This window comes from Balearica regulorum, chromosome 3 (assembly GCF_011004875.1).
Source record: "Balearica regulorum gibbericeps isolate bBalReg1 chromosome 3, bBalReg1.pri, whole genome shotgun sequence".
In the NCBI taxonomy this organism is placed as follows: Eukaryota; Metazoa; Chordata; class Aves; order Gruiformes; family Gruidae; genus Balearica; species Balearica regulorum.
The window spans coordinates 77,595,553-77,616,957 of record NC_046186.1 but is presented as its reverse complement, the minus strand read 5'-3'; the positions used below and the strand labels follow the sequence as shown (position 1 = coordinate 77,616,957).

General features: G+C 38.9%; 1 protein-coding gene across 4 annotated transcripts in view; it reads left to right on the top strand.

Moving 5' to 3' along the window:
• The window catches only part of PDE10A (phosphodiesterase 10A), a 374,774-nt gene that overhangs the window by 204,053 nt on the left and 149,316 nt on the right, over positions 1–21,405 (top strand). The window contains exon 1 of one of the 4 annotated variants that reach the window (XM_075748560.1): positions 5,037–5,094. The exons of the other annotated variants lie outside the window; for them this stretch is intronic. Coding sequence (XP_075604675.1) covers positions 5,052–5,094 — 43 coding nt within the window. The 5' untranslated portion in view covers positions 5,037–5,051. Of the gene's footprint in view, positions 1–5,036; positions 5,095–21,405 lie in introns of those variants that run through there. 4 annotated transcript variants of the gene reach the window in all.

Sequence of the window (21,405 nt, the reverse complement as noted above, 5' to 3'; positions counted from 1 at the left end):
TAAGTTGAAACAGTATCACCTCAATCCTGTCTGCTGCAAATCACCTACTGTACTATACACTATTATAACTATTTTGTCTAAAGCCTCATTTAATCTGAAGTAGAAACACATTGTGTTTCATCACTTGCAGAAATGCTGTGCATTTTTCTTAAACATTCAAACCAGAGATATTCAGTGACTACTTTTGAATATTATTTTTGGGCCTCTGGAAAAAGATGACTGTCTTGCTAATTTTTTGACATGACTTCCTCTGTCTTGACTTCAGAAAAAGTAAGTTATGGCAATATATGGAAGAACATGAGCTCCATATTATACAGGTTATTGGTCTGAATGCTTAGGGTGTCCAATTGGTTTTGTCTGGTCACAGTTGTTAGAATACAACACATAGAAATTTACCTTAGTGATAATTTGTAGAGTGAATAATTGTGTAATGAATTTGTGACCAGAAAACCTTCAAGAACACTCCAAAGGAAAGAGTCTTCCCTTAGTAATTCTTGTTTATCCTCAGTTTTGTTGGGGATCATAGCAGTGGAGTAGAGGACAGGTTTGGTGCTTAGTAACTTTAGCTGATTTTTGCTATATTTAAACAATGGTAGAATAGAGGGTGGGGAAACGTACAACTAGTTAAAAAAGTAAAGCAAAAAAGTCCTTCATATGTACAGATACTTTGATCACAGAGATGTTTACAGAATTCAGCCCGACCTGCCTGATGTTGTGATGTTGTTCTGTAGAACTTTTTAGGCACTTTATCACTTATGTATGTAGATACAGGAGCAAAAATGACTACTTGCAAAGGTTCCCCTCTTTCTTGGTCATTACGGTGCTCTGATGGCTCTGTATTATTAAAAATAATGGTAATTACTTGTGTTACAGGTAATTCTTTCTGCTGTTTTGTAGCTCATGATCTCAAGGAAGTTTGCAAGCCACTAGCTGAACCTTGTGGCAGCCTTGATAGGAAGGGAACAGTAACTAGACAGACAGTTGTTCTTTCTGTGTGCCATAGGGCAAAAGACTCAATGGTCGGGTTTTTATATGCTTAAATCTGCATAAATCTTGCCGGAAAAAAAACTTCTACAAGTGGTTTAAAAACAGTAGGATAAAATGAGTTTGTAAAATAAAACAAAGTATGTTTTTGTAATGGCTTGAAGATATTTATTCTCTTTATGGTCATTTTGTGGCTGTTCGTTTTTCCAGGCCAAAGATGTATTTGCAACTCAAATCCCAATAAAACTATCTAAACAAGAGTTGGATTCACAGATGAGAATGGTACATAGATTTTATTTTTTTTTTTTCTTCTAAGTGGGGTGATGTCTCTCTAAATGCATTTGTGAATTAAATGAAGACTGGTTTAGCTTCAGATTTCAGGAAAATGAACTTGAAAGGACACTATCAGATGGTCTGAATTAATGAATAAAGTATGTTAAACTGGTGAAAGTTTTTTTTTCTTTTTTTTCAGATGTTGGTGGGCTTAGTTCCTACATAGCAATCTCATCTGAAACAACTGTCATCCTCTTATTTGTTTTTTTTGGTCATTCAAATAATATTGAACCACCAAGTTTTTCGCTTTTCTGTAAAATCATACATTGGCAGAAGCTCAAGGGCATGAACTGCATTTTGTGTTTATAGAGAAAATGGAAATCAAGGGAAAGGAGGGGCAAGCAGTGGTGGGCTTTTCTAATGAAACTTCTATGCAGCTCTGCTGCTGATTTCTCCTTATGTGCACACCTGACAGAAAATGGAAGAAGGCTTTTCCTTTGCTGCCTCCCCTGTGGTAAAATATCGGGCCTTTTTCCCTGCTGGCTTGCAGCTTGGGGGGTTGGGGGTGGCAACTCATGTTTTCCTTGTGAAAGGATTGTGGTGTTTTTATGGAAGTTTTTAAGAAAACAAAATGTTAAATAGCTGTTGTAGAAAGGAGTATCAGTCATAAAATACACTAGAGGTGTATTTCTGATCATAAGTTGTGTTTTGGACTTGTCCAAAAGTTGGACAAGTTGTTTGTGGCAAGTATTAAAAGTGAGTTAAGGACAATGCTGATCCTGTAGCAGTTGGAATATTAGAGCATAGAGACAGTTCTTCTGATCAGATGCTGCAGACAGGCAACTCCCTGCTTGCCCTTCAACCAGTTGTTTGACATTCAGGGCTGAAAGTCCATCAACATGGTGGTGGGTTTTTTTTTTTTGGGGGGTGGGGTGGGGGGGATGACACTTGTGGAAGCAGACCATCAAAGCTCTCTAACAAGCAGATTTAAAAGCTGCTAGGATAATGATTTGAATAAGGATAATTAATTTAATTCATTTCGGGTTTTGAAGGAAGCATAGTGGAACTGCCCAAACCAGAATATTTGACATCTGAGTATGTTTCAGTTTATTATATTTAATTGAGGTTTTCTCTCTGGAAAGCAAGAAGCTGCTGTATTTCAGGAACTGCATACCTGATTTACAGAATATTTAAGAACTTTTACCCTTCCAGCTCAGCTCACAGCAATAGCTCGTACTCAGACACTTGCTACATTTGACTTGAATTCAGCTTAGTTTTCCTGAGTGTTTTTTAAAAGTTACAGAAGCTTTCCTTTCTTGGACTGAACAGATGGGCTTGTGACATCTTTGAAAATCAGCAGGCTTTATCAAAAGAAATGGTAGTTGCTGTTTCTGAGGCTGTGGTGAGGAAACAGTGCTGATGGTTATGATTGGGAGACTGGAGTTCAAAATATGATTGTAAGCTAATTTACCATTCCACAGCTTTTCTTTTGGTATTCATATAATTGTATGTAGGCACCGTTGTTTTTCAGTGCCGTGGCATTTTGAAGTGGACTGCTGTGCTAGGCGGATGAAGTAACTCTTCATCTGACTGATTTAATGGTCAAAAGGAGGAAACGAAATACTGCTTTTAAATGCTGTTGTTAAACTGTGAACTGCTAGAGCTGTTGCAGTTTCACTTAGTCACCTGCTCCCTTCCCTTGCTGATTTTAAGTTATGCATGGTTTAGATTTATGGTAAATATATTTTTCTTCACTGATGTATTGTACCTTTGTCAGAGTCCCATGTATCATTCACGTAGAAGGTGGGCAGCTGGTGGAAGCAAGGGAAGGAAATAGAGTACTACCAAGTGCTGGTAACAGTATTTTTAACAACATGAACTGATCTGTTCATATCCTCCTAAAATACAGAGGTGGGATTCCTGGTGGGACAAGGTGACAGCATTACCTTCCCTATCAGCACTATCTACTGAAAGGGTGAGAGCGTTTTCAGTGGCCTTTCCTCCTTCCAAAACTTCTCATATATTTTGTTAATTGATTCCTACCACAGCCTCTTAGTAGCTGCAGTATCTTCAGGAAGAGGGGGTTTTTTGGTTTGTTTTTTTTTATCCCATCACAACTCCATTTCAGAAGTGACTTTTCTCTGAAAGACCAAACACCTGCCCCTGTGTTGACAGCTTTACCACGGGAAAGAAAGCAGCTGTAAAATGAATGAGACTGAGAGTTTTATGGATACCCATAGTCTTTTTGGGAAATATCAAGAATGGATATCTAGCAGTTACAATTCTGTGACTGCTTTAAGTAGCCATCTTACTGCTATTTATTATCTTGACTAATGCTGGCAGCATAAAGGGCTGCTTGATTCTACTGTGAAGCGTACTTTGAAAGATTAACATGCGCAGGATGTGTTAAGAGGAGAAAAATGGAAGAGAGCAAGAAAGCATATAAAAGAAACAAGATAGAATTTCATAGTTTCCTTGCCAATCAGAAAATAAACATAGCTGGAAAGACAATTGGGACATCAAGAAATGGAAGGGGCAATAAGAAATTTTCTGGCAGAAGAGGAAGATTTAAAAAATCCCAACAAAACAAAAATAGATTATGACACATCAGTTCATATTTTTCCATTGAGGAGATACAGTCCCACCTACTCAAGTTGCTGAAAGAAATTCTGCCAGTTTGAGGAGCTGAAATATCAACCTTTGGTTGTATTTCTTGTGATACGTTCTTTTTCCCTATATGTTAGGAAGATATAGGGACTACGGTGGTTTTTTATCGTGTAAATAAGGCGCGTTCTTTATTGCAAATAGCAGCTAGTTTTCTGGTAGATGCCTTTTATGGTGCACTTAGGTTTTAATGCTTCCTTAATCGTTTCCTTTGTTGCAGCTTAAAAAAGCAAAGACTGGCCTGCCACTAAGTTTCTAGGCAGCTGAGCTGACTCTGTGAGAGGGGTTTCTTTGCTGGGTTTCCATTGTGAAAGGAGGATGGTATTTCTTGGCCATTTAGGAAGTCGTAACCTCTTTGGGCGTTGAATCTATTTTTCAGAGCTAGTCAGTGTATAGATATGTATAGATCTTTTCTTAATAAAGAAAGTGAGTTCAACTGCAAGTTGAGTGTGGAAAGGCAAAAGAGCTTTACAGACACCTGACTATCATAGAGTTCTTTAGACTTTATGTTTCTATAAAACTGGATTTAAATATTAGCAATGGCAAGGAAATGTCTGAGGCTTTACTAAAAAACAGATGAGGGATTTTGCTTTCTTCCTGTTTCCATGCTTTCAGTGTTGCTGAATTCATTGATGTGTGATTATTTTTTTTTTTTAAATATTATTATGGTGGGTTTTTTTGTTTTTTGTTTTTTTTTTTTTTCTCCTCCACCAAGCCCTAGGGAACACAGCTGTCTGCTCTGTAACTTGGACTGTCATCATTAGCACTCTTTTATCTCACAGGGCTGTGTGAGGACTTTAATCTTCTATATAATTGACGCTGGTGATTTCTGTTAAAGCTGTAAAGGAAAAGCATCCTTTCACCTTCGTGTGAAACTGGATGATTGACGAACTCATGAATGTTTCTCGGCTCTGAACGGAGTAAGTAAGGCAGAATACCTCAGGCAGTCTAATTTCCTGGCTTGATAATAGACTGGGAAAAGAGCCATTTGTTGTCTTCGGGGTTGTCCATATATGGACAAATCTTTTGCCGGGCTGAGTAAAAACAGTCATCTTTCAGGAAAGAATAGAATGTTACAGGATTTTGGAAAGCGAAGGTTTTATAAGCAGAGGTCCAGCTTAAAATAATGGATGATTGTTTGCTTCAACGCACTTCAAAACAGCCCGGGCTCAGGTTTGTATCCTGGAAGTGTATTAGAGAATTGCAGCTATAGATGTGAAGTGTGTAAATGTGTTTACACTTACCCTAGTTGTTTGGCAGCCGTTGCTTTGAGAAGGACCAACGCTGATGCTGGTGCATGCTAGATGTGTAGGCTTTCACTGCCTTTTTATTTAGTTTTGGATTAAAGACTAGGAAGACATTTAAAGTGAAGTTAAATACAAGAAAGATTATTTCAGGCTTTGACCATCTGTGGCTCAGTAGTATGCTTGTTTATGGTTGTATGAAGACCTTTAATAGTATTCCTTGATGATTTGGAGGATTGAGCTGAGCATTATCACATAGGAGATCCAAGAACAGCTGGACAAATCTTGAGTTGACTACAGAATTATGGTGTTATTTTCTAGTAGTTCAAAAAGTTTGGGGTTTATGTGGCACTCCCCCCATTTTTACTCAAGGGGGCTATGAAACACAGAGTATGTGTGTTGGCAAGTGGTGAAACAGTTTTCTCTCTGATGAATCCTGAAACACCACAAAATCAGCTTCTTTTAGCTGTTGTTGGAATGCAGTTATCTCTGTGTTTCATCAGATGACAGACTAGAGGACAGGAAGTGGGGGAGGAATAAGTCAAACTCATGGTTGTAGGATTATGTTATATCTACTAATATAGTTTCAACTTGTTACAATGCTTTGTTTAATAACTTTGTTTCAGGTGTAGTAGAAGAGACCTTGATTTCTGATGAATAGGGATCACAGAAGAGTCCTTGATTTCTGATAAGGGACTGTGTGTAGGTCTCATCCTGGTGCTTGTGTTGTCAAGCCCACAGGCACCCTGACTAGGATGTTGGTCTACTTCTGACTTGGGGGAGATCATGCAGTACACTGAATAGCAAAAATCCTTCCTAAAACTGTTATATTGCTCTGCAGGTTCACTTAGAGTTGTTGTGTTGACAGTCTTGAAGATGATGACTTTTTTGGCATGTTAAAGCCCAGAGCAGCTTTATTATTTTTTTTTCCTCCTACCTGTTGTACTTGGAAGGAGAAGGTATATAAAAGAAAGTAGACAAGGTGTTTGGTTGTGGTGTGTGTTTTGGTTTTGGTTTTTTTTTTTGGTTGGGTTTTTTTTTGGGTTTTTTTTTTTTTGTTTGTTTGTTTTTTTTTAAAGGCTAGTGGGAACAGAGCAGATTTGCTTTAGGCATCACTGAAAATTCGGGCTGAATTTCTTACACAGAAATAAAATATTGTGCAGCAGATTGCTTCAATTGGACAGATGCTTGAAACTGATTGATCTCCCTTTTTGACAGTAGGTAGGAGTCTTCCCAAAAGTAGGGAAATCCCCTTAAATATTTTTTGTCTTAGATGTTGTGCCAAAAAAAAGCTTATAAAAATATTTTTGGCTACTGAAAGTTTTGAGAGGTGGAGGAAGGAACGGATATAGGGGAAGAGAGCAGCATGTATCCCGTCTCTGAGACCAGGGTGTCTATAAAGGAGGAACAGTGCCCAGATTGAGTGCATTACTGGGCAGGACATCAAATAACGCAGTTGCCATAGTCTGTCTGAAAATGTTGGGGATTCTGTAAGCTTAACTCTCCTCAATAAACAGGACATTGATGTGGGTCGAACTCATCGTTTCTGGCCTAAATTTTTAACCTTGAGTTTTTACCATGCTGTGGAGAAAATGCTTCACTTCTTTAAGGATTTTAAATGCATATTCTGAGCAACAGTGACTTTTGATTTGTGCTTTGTGATTATTTTTTTAATTGAAAAAAGAAATGGTTCATTTCTGGTTTGCCTTTTAAACTTAGCAGTGAGTGTTCCAGTTTGCTGGTCATCTTACAGTGCTTTGCTCTTACAGAGCTGACTTAGAACCCTTCCACAGATCTTCAGCTGTGAAAACTATTATTGCATTTTCTTGTATTTCTTATTAAATTGAGCTAGTCTAAACCTTTTCCTGTTTTTACTCTTAAGTTTTTGCTGAAAGCAAAAGACAGTGCTGCAAAATAGTTTCTTATTACTACTACTTGCTTTCAGAAATACCTAATTGCCTATTGAAAAGAAAATCTGTATCTGCTCATAGTTCTATAGCAAACATTGGGCTACTTCTTCACTAGGTGAAAAGTTGCAGTTAGGTTCAACTAACAAAAACCAACCGAGCTAGACAAAATTACATATTTTTCTGTCCTCCTCCTTTATCCAAATCTGCTTGGAGGTGAAGTTTACAGTAATAGTTTCATTTTTAAGGAGAAAGAATATTAAAATATACATTAATAAAAATAAGGTGTATGTTCATTTTCTTTTTACATTTAACTGATTTTTTTTTTTAAATGTATAAATTATGCTTTTCTTCATACATTGTACTAATACTTAGTTTGCATTAAGTAGATCAATTAAATGACGTATTCACCATTACTGAGCAATAGCTTGGCTACATTCCACCTCCAGCCCAAGCTCTGTAATACATTTGTTTAGCATTAAATTGAAGATTTTGTGACATGCTAATGAGAAGCACTTTGTTAAAGAATAGCAAAATAGTATTTTAGATTTTTCTAATTAAAAAAAATAGCCATATGAATTATCCGCATTTGTCTTATATATATATTTTCTCACATTTCCTTATGTTTCTGCATTGCATGTAGTACTTCCCAAGATCCATTTTCATTCTGTCCTGGGCAGCTTTACTCTCTGGAGTCAATTTCCCTCTCCCCTTGTTTCTTGTTAGATTGCTTTTTGAATGTCTTCCTTCTGATGATCTCCTGCCTCAAGTGTCGAACTGACTGTCGAACTCATGCAAGATTTTCAGTATCATAGAATCATTTTGGTTGGAAAAGACCTTTGATATCATCGTTATCTGGATAACTTGAGACCTGTTTCCTTTCCAGGCTTCCACAGGCTGACTCTCCTCTTCATCTGTTCTTTTGGCATCATTGCTATATTCAGGGCTGTGTGTGGAGATCTGCTGGAGCCTCAGTTTTGGTTTGAAAGAATGAGAGTTGGATGATTGTGCAGATTGGTAGGAAGCCTAGAGGAGAGATCACCCTGAATGTCTCTTGACTTACAGCTAGTTTAAGGAGAAAAGGAACAAAGTCAATGGGGAGGTTGCCGAGAGCACACGCTTCAGGCTGTGGGCTGAGTGAGAAAGGGTTAGGACTGGGCTATGGAGGAAGCGGTTTCAGCCTGGGTCTAAGGAAGGGTGTGATCAAGCGGAGAGAAGGGCAGAGGTTTGGGGCAGATTTAGATGGTCAGGTTATGAAGAACCACTGACAATTTTCTCCTATTAGAGGCTCAGTTCTGCCTGTTTTATGGTTTTATGGCTCATTGCTGAACCCTCCATCTGCTGGATTGCTCTTCCTTGGCTGACATCAAGATTTAACAGTAAGTGGAGAAAAATGTGACTGGGAGCATGTCTACATTAGAGTGTTCAGGTCAGAAGATGACCTGAGATGACTCTTCTAATTGTTCTCGTTAGTTCCTGGTTCACATCAGAAAATGGTTCCACAGAGCATCCATCCATTACCAGGATTATTTTCGGACATAACAAAATTGGGATGTGAGCTACAGCATTCTACCTAATGAGGTGGGTTTGGTGCATAAGACTACATTAGATCTGGTCTGAAATAAACCCACTGAACTATTAAAAGTATGAATGCTGGGTGCTCGTAATCACTTGCTTTAGTCTGGAAATCCATTCCTGGCAGGCTGTGCTATGTGCACAGATCTGATTTGCAGCTCACTCTGCTTTGAAAATTCAGCAACGCCACAGGAATCCTTTGTGGTGGTGGTAGTAGAAAGAGGGACCCAAGGTGTGTGTTATGCGTTGACTAATGTTTTGTTTTCATGTAAGTGTCTGAAAAATTACTTCTGAAGACCAGGTTCTGCTGAAGAGCTTTGGCAAAGCATGGTGGAAATAGTGTAGAATATTGCTTTAAGAATATTTCATCAATCATTGAAAAGAAATCAGATGGATGCAAATGAAGGATCACTTTACTATGGGCTTATTCAATCTGTTCATGATTAATCTGTTTGTAAAACATAGCTAAGGCTTATATATTACACTGTTTTGAGATGCTATCTTGGGTTTTGGTGATTTATTAATGTTATAAATTTGATCCTGCTGAACTGAGCCTACTTGCAAAGAAAATCAGAATTTTTATTTCACTGAGAACAGCATTATGCGCTGTGTCAGATGCAGTTATGGAAAGCTCGAGTAAGTGTGGTTACGAAATGCCATGACTCTGAAATAGGAAATAATAAAAAAACCAAAAAACCAAGATATTTTCAAAACACAAATGACAAGAAAGGAATATTATATTCTTCCCCACACTTAAATAATGGTGTGCCACTCAATGTTCTTTTCGGTTTATAACTGATTTTTGTAGACTGAACTACTAATCCTTTTGTTGTGCATTCTTTCTGTATTTATATCAATATTGAATCTGATAGGAGAGTCCTAATTTAAACCATATAATGAGAGTCTTCCTGACAAAAATTGTGAATACTCTTTTTTGGTTTTGTTTTGTTTGTTTTGGTTCCCCCCCGCCCCTGTTCTCCTGTATCTAGCCAAGTGGATTTTCCCTATGCTCATAATGGCTAATGGAGAAACTTATGCCCCTTTTTTGACTAACCTAGTTAGAAATAAAATAACCTTCATCAGAAAGATCTGAACACACATGTTCATAAACTGTGCGATCCCAGTTCTGAGCTGCTACTTCTCATGTACAGAATAATTCCAGTGGGCTTGTTCTCAGTTTCCAGTAGTGTGATTTAATTTTGAATAGATTTTTGCTGTTACTCTTCTGTCTGTCCTTTGTCTGTATAAATAAGGTTCACTTTGCATTCTCTCATCTTTGTTTTAGTGTTGTTTCTGGCTAGGTAAGCTTAAATGAGAATCATCCAAACCTTGCCTGGTTCTTAAAGCAGCTGTTGGAAGAGTGCGAGTGTGGTGTTTGAGGTGGTGTGTAGCTGGATCCCATACCAGGAGCTACTGCTTTTGTGTTCTCAGGCAGAAAAGCAAAAGGCCAATTTCAAACTTTGAACTTGACTTCCCATTTGGCAGTGCACAGTGTCACTGGCGGGCCATAGGAACCATCCATATTTGCAAAAATAAATAAAACTGAACATCGCATCCTCTTCCGGGGGCTGTGCTGATGCCATTTTAATTGGATTCCTATTTGTGTTAAGACTAGTCTGATTTGCTATCTTATGCCATTGATCAGTGTAACATTCTAAGTCTAACAGGAATTTATATTTGTTGTCCAGAAAGTGCATGTTTTGGCAATGAAGCACAGAACCGATATTATAATAAGCATGAGCTGTACCTTACTTTCACTGAAGTTTATAGTGAAGCTTTCCCTGGCTCCTGGGGGCTGGGATGAAGCCCTTGATGACTGCTTCCAGGTATGGTGCACTGGGCCCATTCTTACCTCTCTCTGCATGGCACGGGGAGATGTTCATAGGATGGTGCTAGCTATCTTGCTGGGATTCAACAATTTATATTTTGGTGAAAAGCCTTTTTGTTACATTTGCTGGAATGCCAAATAAGACAAAAAAAAAAAAAAAATCACACGTGTTGTAATCGATTCTACTCCTAAATACTGGTTTTCTCTTTTTCTGTTCTCAGTAAATCACGGGTTTTTACCTTCAGGAGGTGCAGAATGTTCTCCTAATGCTGATGTTTTACGTAACCATGGTCACAGTTATTTGCAAGGGTTTTATTGACTGATAACAAATCACTATTCTATCTTGCAATTTTATGTATTTCGTTACTAACACTGTAATCATCTCTAGTGCAAGCACTGCACTTAGAGAAATACTAAAGTTTGGTGTTATCTTGCTTTGTCTTGGAATAATTTAGTAGAGCGTTCAGGAAGTTTTGGGTATGCTGACTTACATTAAGTGTTTGGTGCTCGTAACCTGTGAGAGTGAGTGTATGTGTTGGGGTTTTTGTTGTTGTTTTTTGTTTTCTTTTGTTCTTTTAAGCCAAGCATTGTCAATGCTGTTTTGGCAACATTAGTGGTTTACTAGTGGCTTTTGATATCCAGAGATTTTGATGCAGTTGCTTCAGGAAGTAAACTGTACAAACTCTTGTGTGATAAATGCTGTACCTCTACTGGTCTCAGCTGAGTTATCCGAGGCTATCTTGACTCCAACAATACAACCTAACTGGTTAGACACTTTGAATTTTAGTAGTACCATGTAGTTCATATAGAGGACACTGGCATCAATGTTTTAACCACAGATAAGGTGATTTTATTAATTGCTGTTTTGTGTGATGTTACTTACATTGGTAGTGTTGGTACTTTTTTTTAATGCTGTTTGCATACATTGAAAGACAGAACTATAATAAAAACGGATATAGCATTTGTCACAGATGTGGTTTGTTGCACAAGGTTCTAGGCTGTTAGCTGGAAAAATAGCAGTGTGTAGTTCATAAGTGTACTCGTGTGAAGCAAAGAATGTGATGCAACGCTGTAAGTGACTATACATGTGCGCATAACAGACGTAAACCACGCAGGGTTTGAGACTGATGTTAAATGTCCTCTTGAGATGGATTGAACCATCAACCCACCTGTTTCTGTTATCTTTATAGTCACATGTAAGACTTGTGCACTGTAGACACATGCTGAATCCTACCTCCAAGGTGTGGATTTTGTATTTTGGAAAAAACAGCACTGTAAGAATCTGTTCCTGAGAATGGTGTTCCCACTTGTAATAATTGCTACAGTTATTGTGAATTGCCAATTTTTATTTGAAAAGTTGAGATAGAGCCTGAACAGGATTTAAACTACGTTGAAATATTTGGTGGTAAGGGAGTCTGGCTGGCCATGTGCACTTTAATTTTCTCATCTGGGTTTGTCAGCCTTATATTTTGTACGCGCCAACATATAAAATATGCGTGTTTGATATTGTTTAATGTCCATTTCTTTAGAGCCCATGTTTTATTTGGTATTCTTAAGCCATTCCTGAGGCAAAGCAGTTCTTGCTGTGAACTGCAGAAGACAGAGCTGCTAGGCTGCACTTGACTATTACCATGAAAATAAATGTAAGCACAAAATAAATGTTCTTCCTTTGTGAGCTCTTACAAAAGGCATCATCACCCAAATGTTAGCTAAGCCTCTTCCCACCATAAGGCTTTTTTTAACTGGGGAGGCTGAGGGGTTGGGAAGGGGGCAGGAAGGAGCTTAGGATACCTGAAGATGATAGATACTTAATTCAGTCTGACTTCAGGTCTTCTCTTTTGCATGTGCTGATTTTGAAGCAGATTTGACTATTGTAAGGAGTTTGCAGGAATGATGCTGTAATAAATACATACATATATCATTATATAATAATATTTAACTTATAATGTAGTCTTGGTGATTTATATATTTTGGTGATTTATATACTTAGTACTTTGTGTACTTTCTAATTTTGGAAGGGTATAAAGCTCAGGTGCCCACCCTCCTAACAGGATCTGAAAGCTCCTTCTGGGACGGCACGCTTGCTTTTAGATGATGTTTCTTCTGGTAGAAATTTGGAAGCATACAGCTATAAACTTTTCAGACAGAAGGAGAACTGCTGTGTTTAACAGTGCTGTGTGTAACATAAATACTACATGTTAAGAAAATAATTTTAAAATAAGACAGTGGGATATATGGGAACTGCTTATGACACTTATCTGATTGATTTGCATTTATGTTGAAAACTTAATTTTTCTTTCTTTAAATAATTTTAAAAAATCAAGACAAAGTAACAATTCCACATCCCTTGCGTTGTTTAACTGTTGCATAGTGGGTGTTGAGATCACACTTTCATGGAGATTAATAAGCATCCACATTCATCTCTTTCCACAAGAAATGTATGCTTTGCGTGCCCACTAAGATAGTCTTTATGATAGCGTAGTACACGTTCTTGTAATTAACGATGATAATGATACCACATAGACACAGGAAAATGGGGTTAGGTTTGAATGATGAGCCTGAAGTTGGTGTATTCTAACATTTGAGTTCTGACATGGCATGAGTGAGAAATGATGACATAAAATAGTGTTTTTGTCTTAACAAAACAAAACAAAAACTCAACAAAACCCACCAAAACAAAAAAAACAAACAACAAAACAAAACTGAAGAATCAACAAAATTTAATTATATTTCTATTGTAACAAATACTCAGATATCCAATTCGTAGAATAGGGCCTCTTAAATTAGGAGCATGTGGTTATTGTTTAACAAAGGTTGTGAAGCGAAGCCTCAACCCAAGTGAGTGTGAGGGGAATCTGAGCAGAACATTATGAAGTGAGGATTTCAAAGCGAACATGTTCTACCATGCTGCGAGGCTAAATAACATGCTCATAAAATGCAGAGCTACCCATTTTTCCATGATTTCTGTGGAGCTGGGTATTTTTCCTGAGGCTAACCACACTTTGGGAACATACTTAATGCAGGTGGAACATCAAGAAGTTTCTGGGACAAGTGTTGAAGTTTTGAGCATAGTCAAATAAGAGTATCCATTGGTTACTGTTTAACCATATTTGGTGAAGTCTTCATGGATAGCTATGTATCACTCTTCTGTTGTGATCCCTGTTCCTATATTTAACCCCATGAGATACTAGAACTAAATAGACAAATGTGCAAAGGAGTAGAGTTTACTGAATGTGGGCAAATCTGTACATTTTCTATCACCTTTTTCTGAAACAATTCTATGCTGTTTTCATTTTTGTGTTCAATGTAAGTTCCACTGAATTAAAACGAGTCAGGGAAAAATTTTATTTAAAATCTGTGACTTATGAAGTGATGATTTTAAAGAATAGTGTTGGGCACTCTTAACTATAAAGACAGACACTGTTATCCCAGTCATCCATACTGGAAAATTTATTAACTGTAAATTTTATTTTTGCTTTGATAAATTGCCTAATGATTTAGCAGTAATTATAGTAATAATAATTAGGTGTGATGTCTGCTTGTGTTCATTAAGCTCTGTGAAGACAAATATCAATAAGAAAAGAAAAAAAGCTAAACAGCAGTTGGACCACTGAGACCTTGTGCTTTAATGTTTTAGGGCAGTCTGACAAATTCTTCAAGCCAGCGTATGCCAACACTGCTGCTAAAAGAGTCGATGCTGGTATTTCTGAGATCTTCTTGCCAGCTCAAGGGAGGCAAGGCAAAACATTTCCTCAAGGAGGGAGTAAGTTGATGTGCCTAAGAACAGCAGGGAAGACTTTATGAGGAGAGAAGTGAATAGTTGAGAGAAGAGGAAGGGGTGCTCTAGAGATGCTGACGTATGCCAGATCACATTGTTGAGCTAGCCTCAGGCTGGGCAAAGTTAGGGTTGGTTGACTCCTGAGTGAGAGAACAAGTGATTAAGTAGCCCCATGAGACTCAACAGTGGGACTGGGTTTTTTTCCTTTGGTTTTGTCTGGTGGCTGGTTCCCCTCTGTAGATGTCCTTGTATGTTGTAAGGATTTAGGTGATGATGCAGCCTTTTTTCTCAGTGGAGGCACAGATACACCCTCTTTCCTTCCAGGCTGATCATTAATACAAGTATTCTATGGTGATCTCAGATTAAATCCCTGAAAGAGAGGAATATTTATATTTGCAAATGAACAGTACTTAATATTTTCTCACATACATGTGCATGTTTGCACATATGTTGATTATCTAATTTGTTCAGTCCTTTTGGAAATCATGCAAAACTGAAGTTGTTTCATGTGGACCTGCATTACAGATTCTGAACTTGGTATCTCTAGAGGTACCTCTTCCCCACTGTAATGCTTTTGGCCTGTGTCCCCAAATACTCTTCCTTCCACGTCCCCTAATGGCCACGTGGAGAAGATGTGATATGACTGATGGTGTGGGTTGATTGGCTGCCAGTGTATGATTGACTAAACCCTGGCAAGGCAAGAGAAAATCTGAAGCTTTTTTAACCATGCACATGCCAGTTTATCCAGTTGCCAGTGGCCATAAAACTTTCAGGAATGTAGTTATCCTTGAATAACTGTTGTTGTCTGTTGGCTCTAGTTGAAATTGGCTTATCAGCCCAGAAGTTATTAAGGGACGAAAGCAGAGAGTCTGCTGACCTGGCCAGTCAGACAGGACTGTGAATGCTGTGGAGCCTGGGTGTTTTCTCCTCTAGGCTCCTGCAACGGCTCTGACTTGCACAGGATGTTTCTAGACTTGCATAAGTCTCATGGGGCAAATGCAGAGTTTATTCTTTCTTTTTGTGGCATTTGTATCCCTGATCTCGAGTTGCAGGGCAGCATGTAGTCACCGCCTTCCTGCCTGAGAGGGAGGTGTGCCGAACTCTGCAAGTCAACAGACTGACTATTCCTGTGATGCAGAGTGGATGTGAGTGTGTTGTGGTATAACTAGTTAAAAATGCCCTTATCCTCCCTTGGTGCGTGACCCAGTGTATCAAGAGGAGTGCCTAGCATGGCACTCTCTGAGGACTTGTTTGACACATGAGCAAATGGACTGGAATTCTGTTAGCTTGAGAGATAAGTCCGTCTGCAGCTTTGTTTTTTGTGTAAGAGACAAAGTGCTCTTTCAGGCAAAAGTTACTGGTGATATGCAGTTTCCCAATATATTGATGAAGAATGGGAATCACATTGCTCAGAAGCAAAACAATGAAGTGCTTGGGAGTCTAACCATTTCCAGGATGGTTTGTAGTGATGACCACAGAAATGGGGCACTGGAGGGGATGCATGTTGCAGGGAAGAAGATGTGGAAAAGAGGATGAGTACCATGATGAGAAGTGGATTTGTAGGGGAAAAGTTTGTGCTGAGGATTCAACGTTCATTCTACATGTTTTAGCGAGATTTACTTCAGCCTGGTTCTACTTAAGTTCTGTGCATTGTAATACCCTTGGAGTTTCTGGAGTGCATCTTCCTGTGTAGCTCAGCCTACGAGGGAGCCTCCACGCGTGTGCTCTGAGACTGCTCCGCCGTGGGAACCAAGGTGTGGTGAGTGCGGAAAATGGGGAGATTCACTTCAGAAGCAAACTTCTGAGCCTGTGATATATGAATAGAGTGCTAGCATGGATATGCACCCCATAGGGTGCCTCTGGCAGTGCTGTTAACATGTTCAAAGACCACTTTGGATACCCCTGGAATCTGTTTCAGGGTTCCCTCCCTCTGGTGTCTGTGGTGGTGCTGGGCTGTCCTGTGTGGGTGAGCCTTAGGCTGCAGACACTTCACTAAAGCCCACAGTGAAATCTTCCAGAGAATGGTGGTGGGTCAAAGGCCAGTGGCACAGTGTGCCAGCGCTGCCCGTCAGCAGGCAAGGGGCAGGGTGCTTGTTGCTCCATCCCACCCTTGCTCCTTGCTGCTAGCAAAGTGACGCGAGTGGCACCAGCCCTGGTAGGGCATGCAGCATTTATGTACTCAACCCCTGAGGCACCAGGGTGGTGTAAAGCAGTGTGTCAGAGGGGACCGAAAGGGGACACCTGGATTCATGGGCAAGATGACCCTCCTCCCCCTCCCCTCCTTCCCCCCCCCCCCCCAAAAAAAAAAAAAAAAAAGGGGGATAAGGAAAAAAATGTTTGGGAGTTAGGGCTTGTGAGCAGCACCGAATGGGCAGGGCTGGCCAGTTGAGGGAAAAATGATGGAAAATGTGTGTTGAGGGGGGTTAAGCTTTAATATGTCAAAATTCAGGGCTGTCTTTTGCTTTATAGGCATTTGTTGCCCAAGTGGGCAGATGTGACTGTATTTGAAATTCTTTCAGCAGTTTGTTTGGTTTGGCTTTAAAATTAACACATCTGCCACTGATAAGAGGAGGCTACAAAAGCCTATTAGCTGAAATAAATACATGCTGGCTGGCTGCGTTTTCTTTCCAGAAGCTTCTCTAGTTCCTAAGTTACTACTGTGAATTTAAAAGAAATATTTTCACTCGTCTCATTTAAAGTATTTAAAAAAAAAAAAAAGTACTGTTTTAAAAAAAAATTCCAAAGTTCTGTAGCTGTGAGGAAGCCAAAGATTAGTGTCAGTGGTGGCTAGCCCTCAGCAGCAAAGTTGGTGGACACATCCCAAACTGTAAGCACTGCAACCGATGACAGGTTTTGGCAGGTATTTGCAGACCACCAGAAGATACAAAGACAAAAGCAGTGCCAAATGAGGTGTAATGGGGAGAAAGCTAGCGAAAGGAAAAGAAAAAAGACAAACCATAGAACCAGCCAGATCTTGGTGGATGGAAAGCTCAGTCTTCTGTGTGAAGGAGAGAAGAGCTGTTGCTGAGTAACTCCATTCATGGCCTCAGCCTCTCCTAGAGAGAGGAGTTAGCTAGCTTAATGGGGAGAGGGAAGGTGTTAGCTCCTTTGGGGGAGAAAGGTAGAGCTGGTCAGCTGAATGGGATGAATTATCCGCTTTTCTAGGATTAAAAATTTTGGCAGTGCTTGTAGAGACTGTGAGACTTAGTGAGAAACCTCTGCTAGTAAGCATGCCTCACTGATTCATTTGTGACTGGCAGATTTTATTTTATTTTTTTTCCTGAAGAGGGTTCGGTTCTTGTTGTTTGCAGGAGGCAATTCAATGTCTTTGGAATTCATAAATTTTTCTCTTTCAATTTCTACAAGGTCAGTGAAAGGTGTGTTTTAAAATTTGCTGTTCAAGGTTTGCTTGTTCCTGTTTTTCCACTTCAGCTTTAACAAATGTGAGAGGCAAATAAACTTAGCAAAAAGGTAAAGCCTTCAAACTGTTTCACTCTGAAAGAGATTTCTCTCCCTGCACCCTTTCCTGCCCCCCACCTCTGGACCAGATGTGGCTTGCCTACTCACTTGACTGACCTGTCATTGCTATCACTGACCATTGTCTACTTTTGTGTGGAGATTAATGAATAATTTCTTATTTCTTCTGTCAAACCTGAAAATCTCGGAGCTTGTAGTCATGCAGCTTTTGAACACAGAAAGCTTGGTGATGCTGAAGAGAAAAGGTCTCCAGCTGAACTGGTTGGAACTGGTTTGGCCAGTGTGTGGCTTGCTTTCTCCTGTGTCTGTAAGGGAGTAGGAGCTTAGCGTAATACTAAAGGCTAGCATGTTGTTGAATCTTGAAATCGCTAACATGAAAAGCGAGGGCTCAGTCCCTTAGTTAAGAAACGTTTGTATGACTTTGCATGTAAATGCCTTTGTTTCCTGAACAATTTCCTTGTACTCCACTAAACTCAGCTTGGTATGCTTCATCTGTGGGAAGAGCTCTTCCTCATTCCTCTGCGGGAAATGGACTCTGGTTTTTGGGTGGTCTCTAGCCTGTACTGTGCACAATGCGTGTACGTGTATCTCAATAACCACAGGGAAAATACCTATTTGCGCTCTGTGGTTAAAACACCTCTGTGTTCAGTGAGTTTGAACAAGCCACGTTGATGTCGCCAATTAAGTAGTTGCTCATTAGCAAGTGCTTCTACTTTGCAGGAGAGTTTATCATGCTGTACAATGCAGAAATGGTAGAAAAATGCAAGGAGAGTGGTATTCTGGAGTTAAAGCCAGAATAACAGGAAAGAAAATATGTTGGAGGAAGGACAAGTGGTAGAGGGCCGCAGAGCTCAGGGAGCAGGACAGCTTAGTTATGTTTTTGGAGAGAAACTTGTTGAAAGGAAAGGAAGAAATTAGAATGTGTGATGTTGGTAATCCAAACAGAAACAGTTAATAAGAGTTGGACGAATGGAAAGTTAGGGTTTTTTTGGCAAGGATTCCCATCTGAAAGTAATATATGAGAGTAAAAACAACAATAAATATCAGTGAAATGTTAAACATTAAATAGTCATTTCCCATAAGTTCTGGGGCTCTGTTGAAGGTACTTCATGTGACAGCATTTGTTAAACAAAAATAGTTCCAGTTTGGGATGTTTAAATTGAGAAGCGCTTTGGCTGTATGCCTGTCAAAATGCACCATTTTCTAATGTTTATGGTTACACCTGTTACATGCAGCTGGCAAAAACATAGTGTAGAAACTTATGGGTCTCAATTGTTTTAAGTAAAGGTATTTGAAATAGTATTTTCTTGGTTTTGAGTTTTTGGCACTGACAGAGTGATAGATGGGAGCAATAACTTAGTGGATATCTTCAGTTCTAATTCATGATCTCTTTTTTCAAAAGCTAATTAGCGTAGAGTATCCACAAGAATTAGGCCTTGCCAGATTGGAAGCACGTTAGGTGAGAATTATGGATAACTTTTCAAAGGCTGAATGAGAAATATTATTTTTCTGAAGATCAGCGGGGGGGGGGCGCATGGAAAAAAGCTTTTAATTTGTGTGTCTCAAATCTCAAGCAGGCCTGACCCTGCCTTTTGGCCAAAGTCGTCTGATCAGGGCAGGACCAGATGAGTAATGTTTGTGATGGTTCAAATCCCTGGCGACCCGTTCTGAGCAGCTGCAGTTCCTAGTTATTGGAAAACTCAGGTTTTGACTAAGACAACAGCTGGGGTCTGGCAGGTTAGTAATAATAAAACAAATTAGCATTATCAGCTTGACAATGGCAACAGCTTTAAACGTTGACTAAGAAATTTTAAATTCCTTACTCTAGTTTTGCTTCTCAGCTAAAGGCAGAAAAAAATGGCAGTAAAATAAATCCTCTGAATACAATTCACTGTTCATTCTGTGGTATTCAGGAGTAGCACGGTAGAATTAATTGGTACTTTTTGTTTCAGAGCAAGGAAACAACTTTTTTTTTTCCCTTAGGTTTGTCCAATCTATGGAGTTTTGTTCCTTTTGAAAGTGTTGCTTCTAGAGTAACGTTATGTGCTTTATAGCGATGCCTCTTGGGGGGCTCTACTGCACTCCTGAGGTAGATGATAGAATATAAGGTAAACCCAGCTGTGAAAATAAGCTCCCTTGCTTATTAGGTGAAAACTGATCTAATTCAAAACATCTGATAATTGAGGGGATCATGTTGCATTCTTTCTTACCAATTTATTGATTGCAAATACTGTTCTGGTTAAAAACGAACACTGCTCGTGTTTTTATTTATAATACTATATTTCACTAACTTCTAGCAACAGTATCAAATATATGAGAAAGCAAATGATGGATACTGGAAAGTGTGTGGACAAAGTGGTATTTCACAGGCCAGATGAAAAAAAATGTCAATACTTTTGGATGTTATGCCTGAGGTTTCGTAACGTTTTCATTTGCTCACCTTCTGAATGTAGACATGCAAAAGCAGAAAGGAAAGGTTATTTAAAAAAAAAAAAAAACCCAAGCCACCTTGAGGGAACACTTCCAAGCCAGAAAAGAATTTTTTTAAAGAATATAAGAAAAAATATAATTTAATTTTTGTCTGCAGTATAGATCTAATTCCATCCATTACTGGGATACTGAAAGGACTGCACACAACTTTGAGACTAGATGTCCCATTTCTGTGCTTCACCTTCTGCTAAGAATTGCGGTGACTGTTGGGCCGGAAAACTAAGCAAGAGAACGTGTCTAATCTTAAAGCCTTCTGGTTTTGAGTAATACTCTGTTTATCTTCTATGTTACATGTTATTTTTTCGGCTCTGGTCATTTTTTCCTTTTTGTTGAGCTATCAGAAGTGATCCGACTGCTATGAGCAGGGTAATGGCTCTACTACTACTGCTACAGCAACAGTTATCCTAATGGCTCCTAAAAGGATAGTGGGCGTCACGTAGCTGCGAGGGGAAAAAATGACCTAGCGAGCTTTGGTAAAGCATCAAGAAGAGAATAGCCTGCACCACTTCGAAGTACAAGGTAGAGGATAAATGAAGGTGTAGAAGATAGATGCTCTTCATATATGTTCTTAGGTTTTCTGGTTATACTGTGGTATAAATGCTTCTAGATATTGCCACTAAGATTGCACATCAAATTATGTGCTTAGTGGCAGTTTGCCACTGCCAGGGGTGCTATTGCATATGTAATCTGATGTAAGGTAACAGGTAGTGCTTTCTTTACTAACAGATGCATCTGTCTAAGTTCTTGAAATTTTAGTATTATACATTCTGCAGTTTATAACAAAAATAGTGGTGCTATTGCATAGAAACAGAATGTCAAACAATGTTTTACTAAGCCTTACTAACAAGAATATTAATACATGATCTTTGTAAGCTTATGTTTTACTTGGAGCACATTTAATGTTATTGAATCTACAACTGGAGAGGAATAACTATAAGTATTTGTAATTGGGCTCCTTTGGTTATTCAGAGTTACCACACTAGATGTACATATGAAAAAACCTCCTTATTTTCTTTTCCCTGTTGGGTGGGTTGTTTGCGATTCTGTGTGATATCTTGAAGACACTCTTAACCACTTTCCACAGAGAACTACTTTAAAGCTTAACTGATATGTGCATCTATGAAAACTAAATTGGGATACTTAATTCACTGCTTGTTAGAGATGAGGATTAAGCTTTTAGTTAGA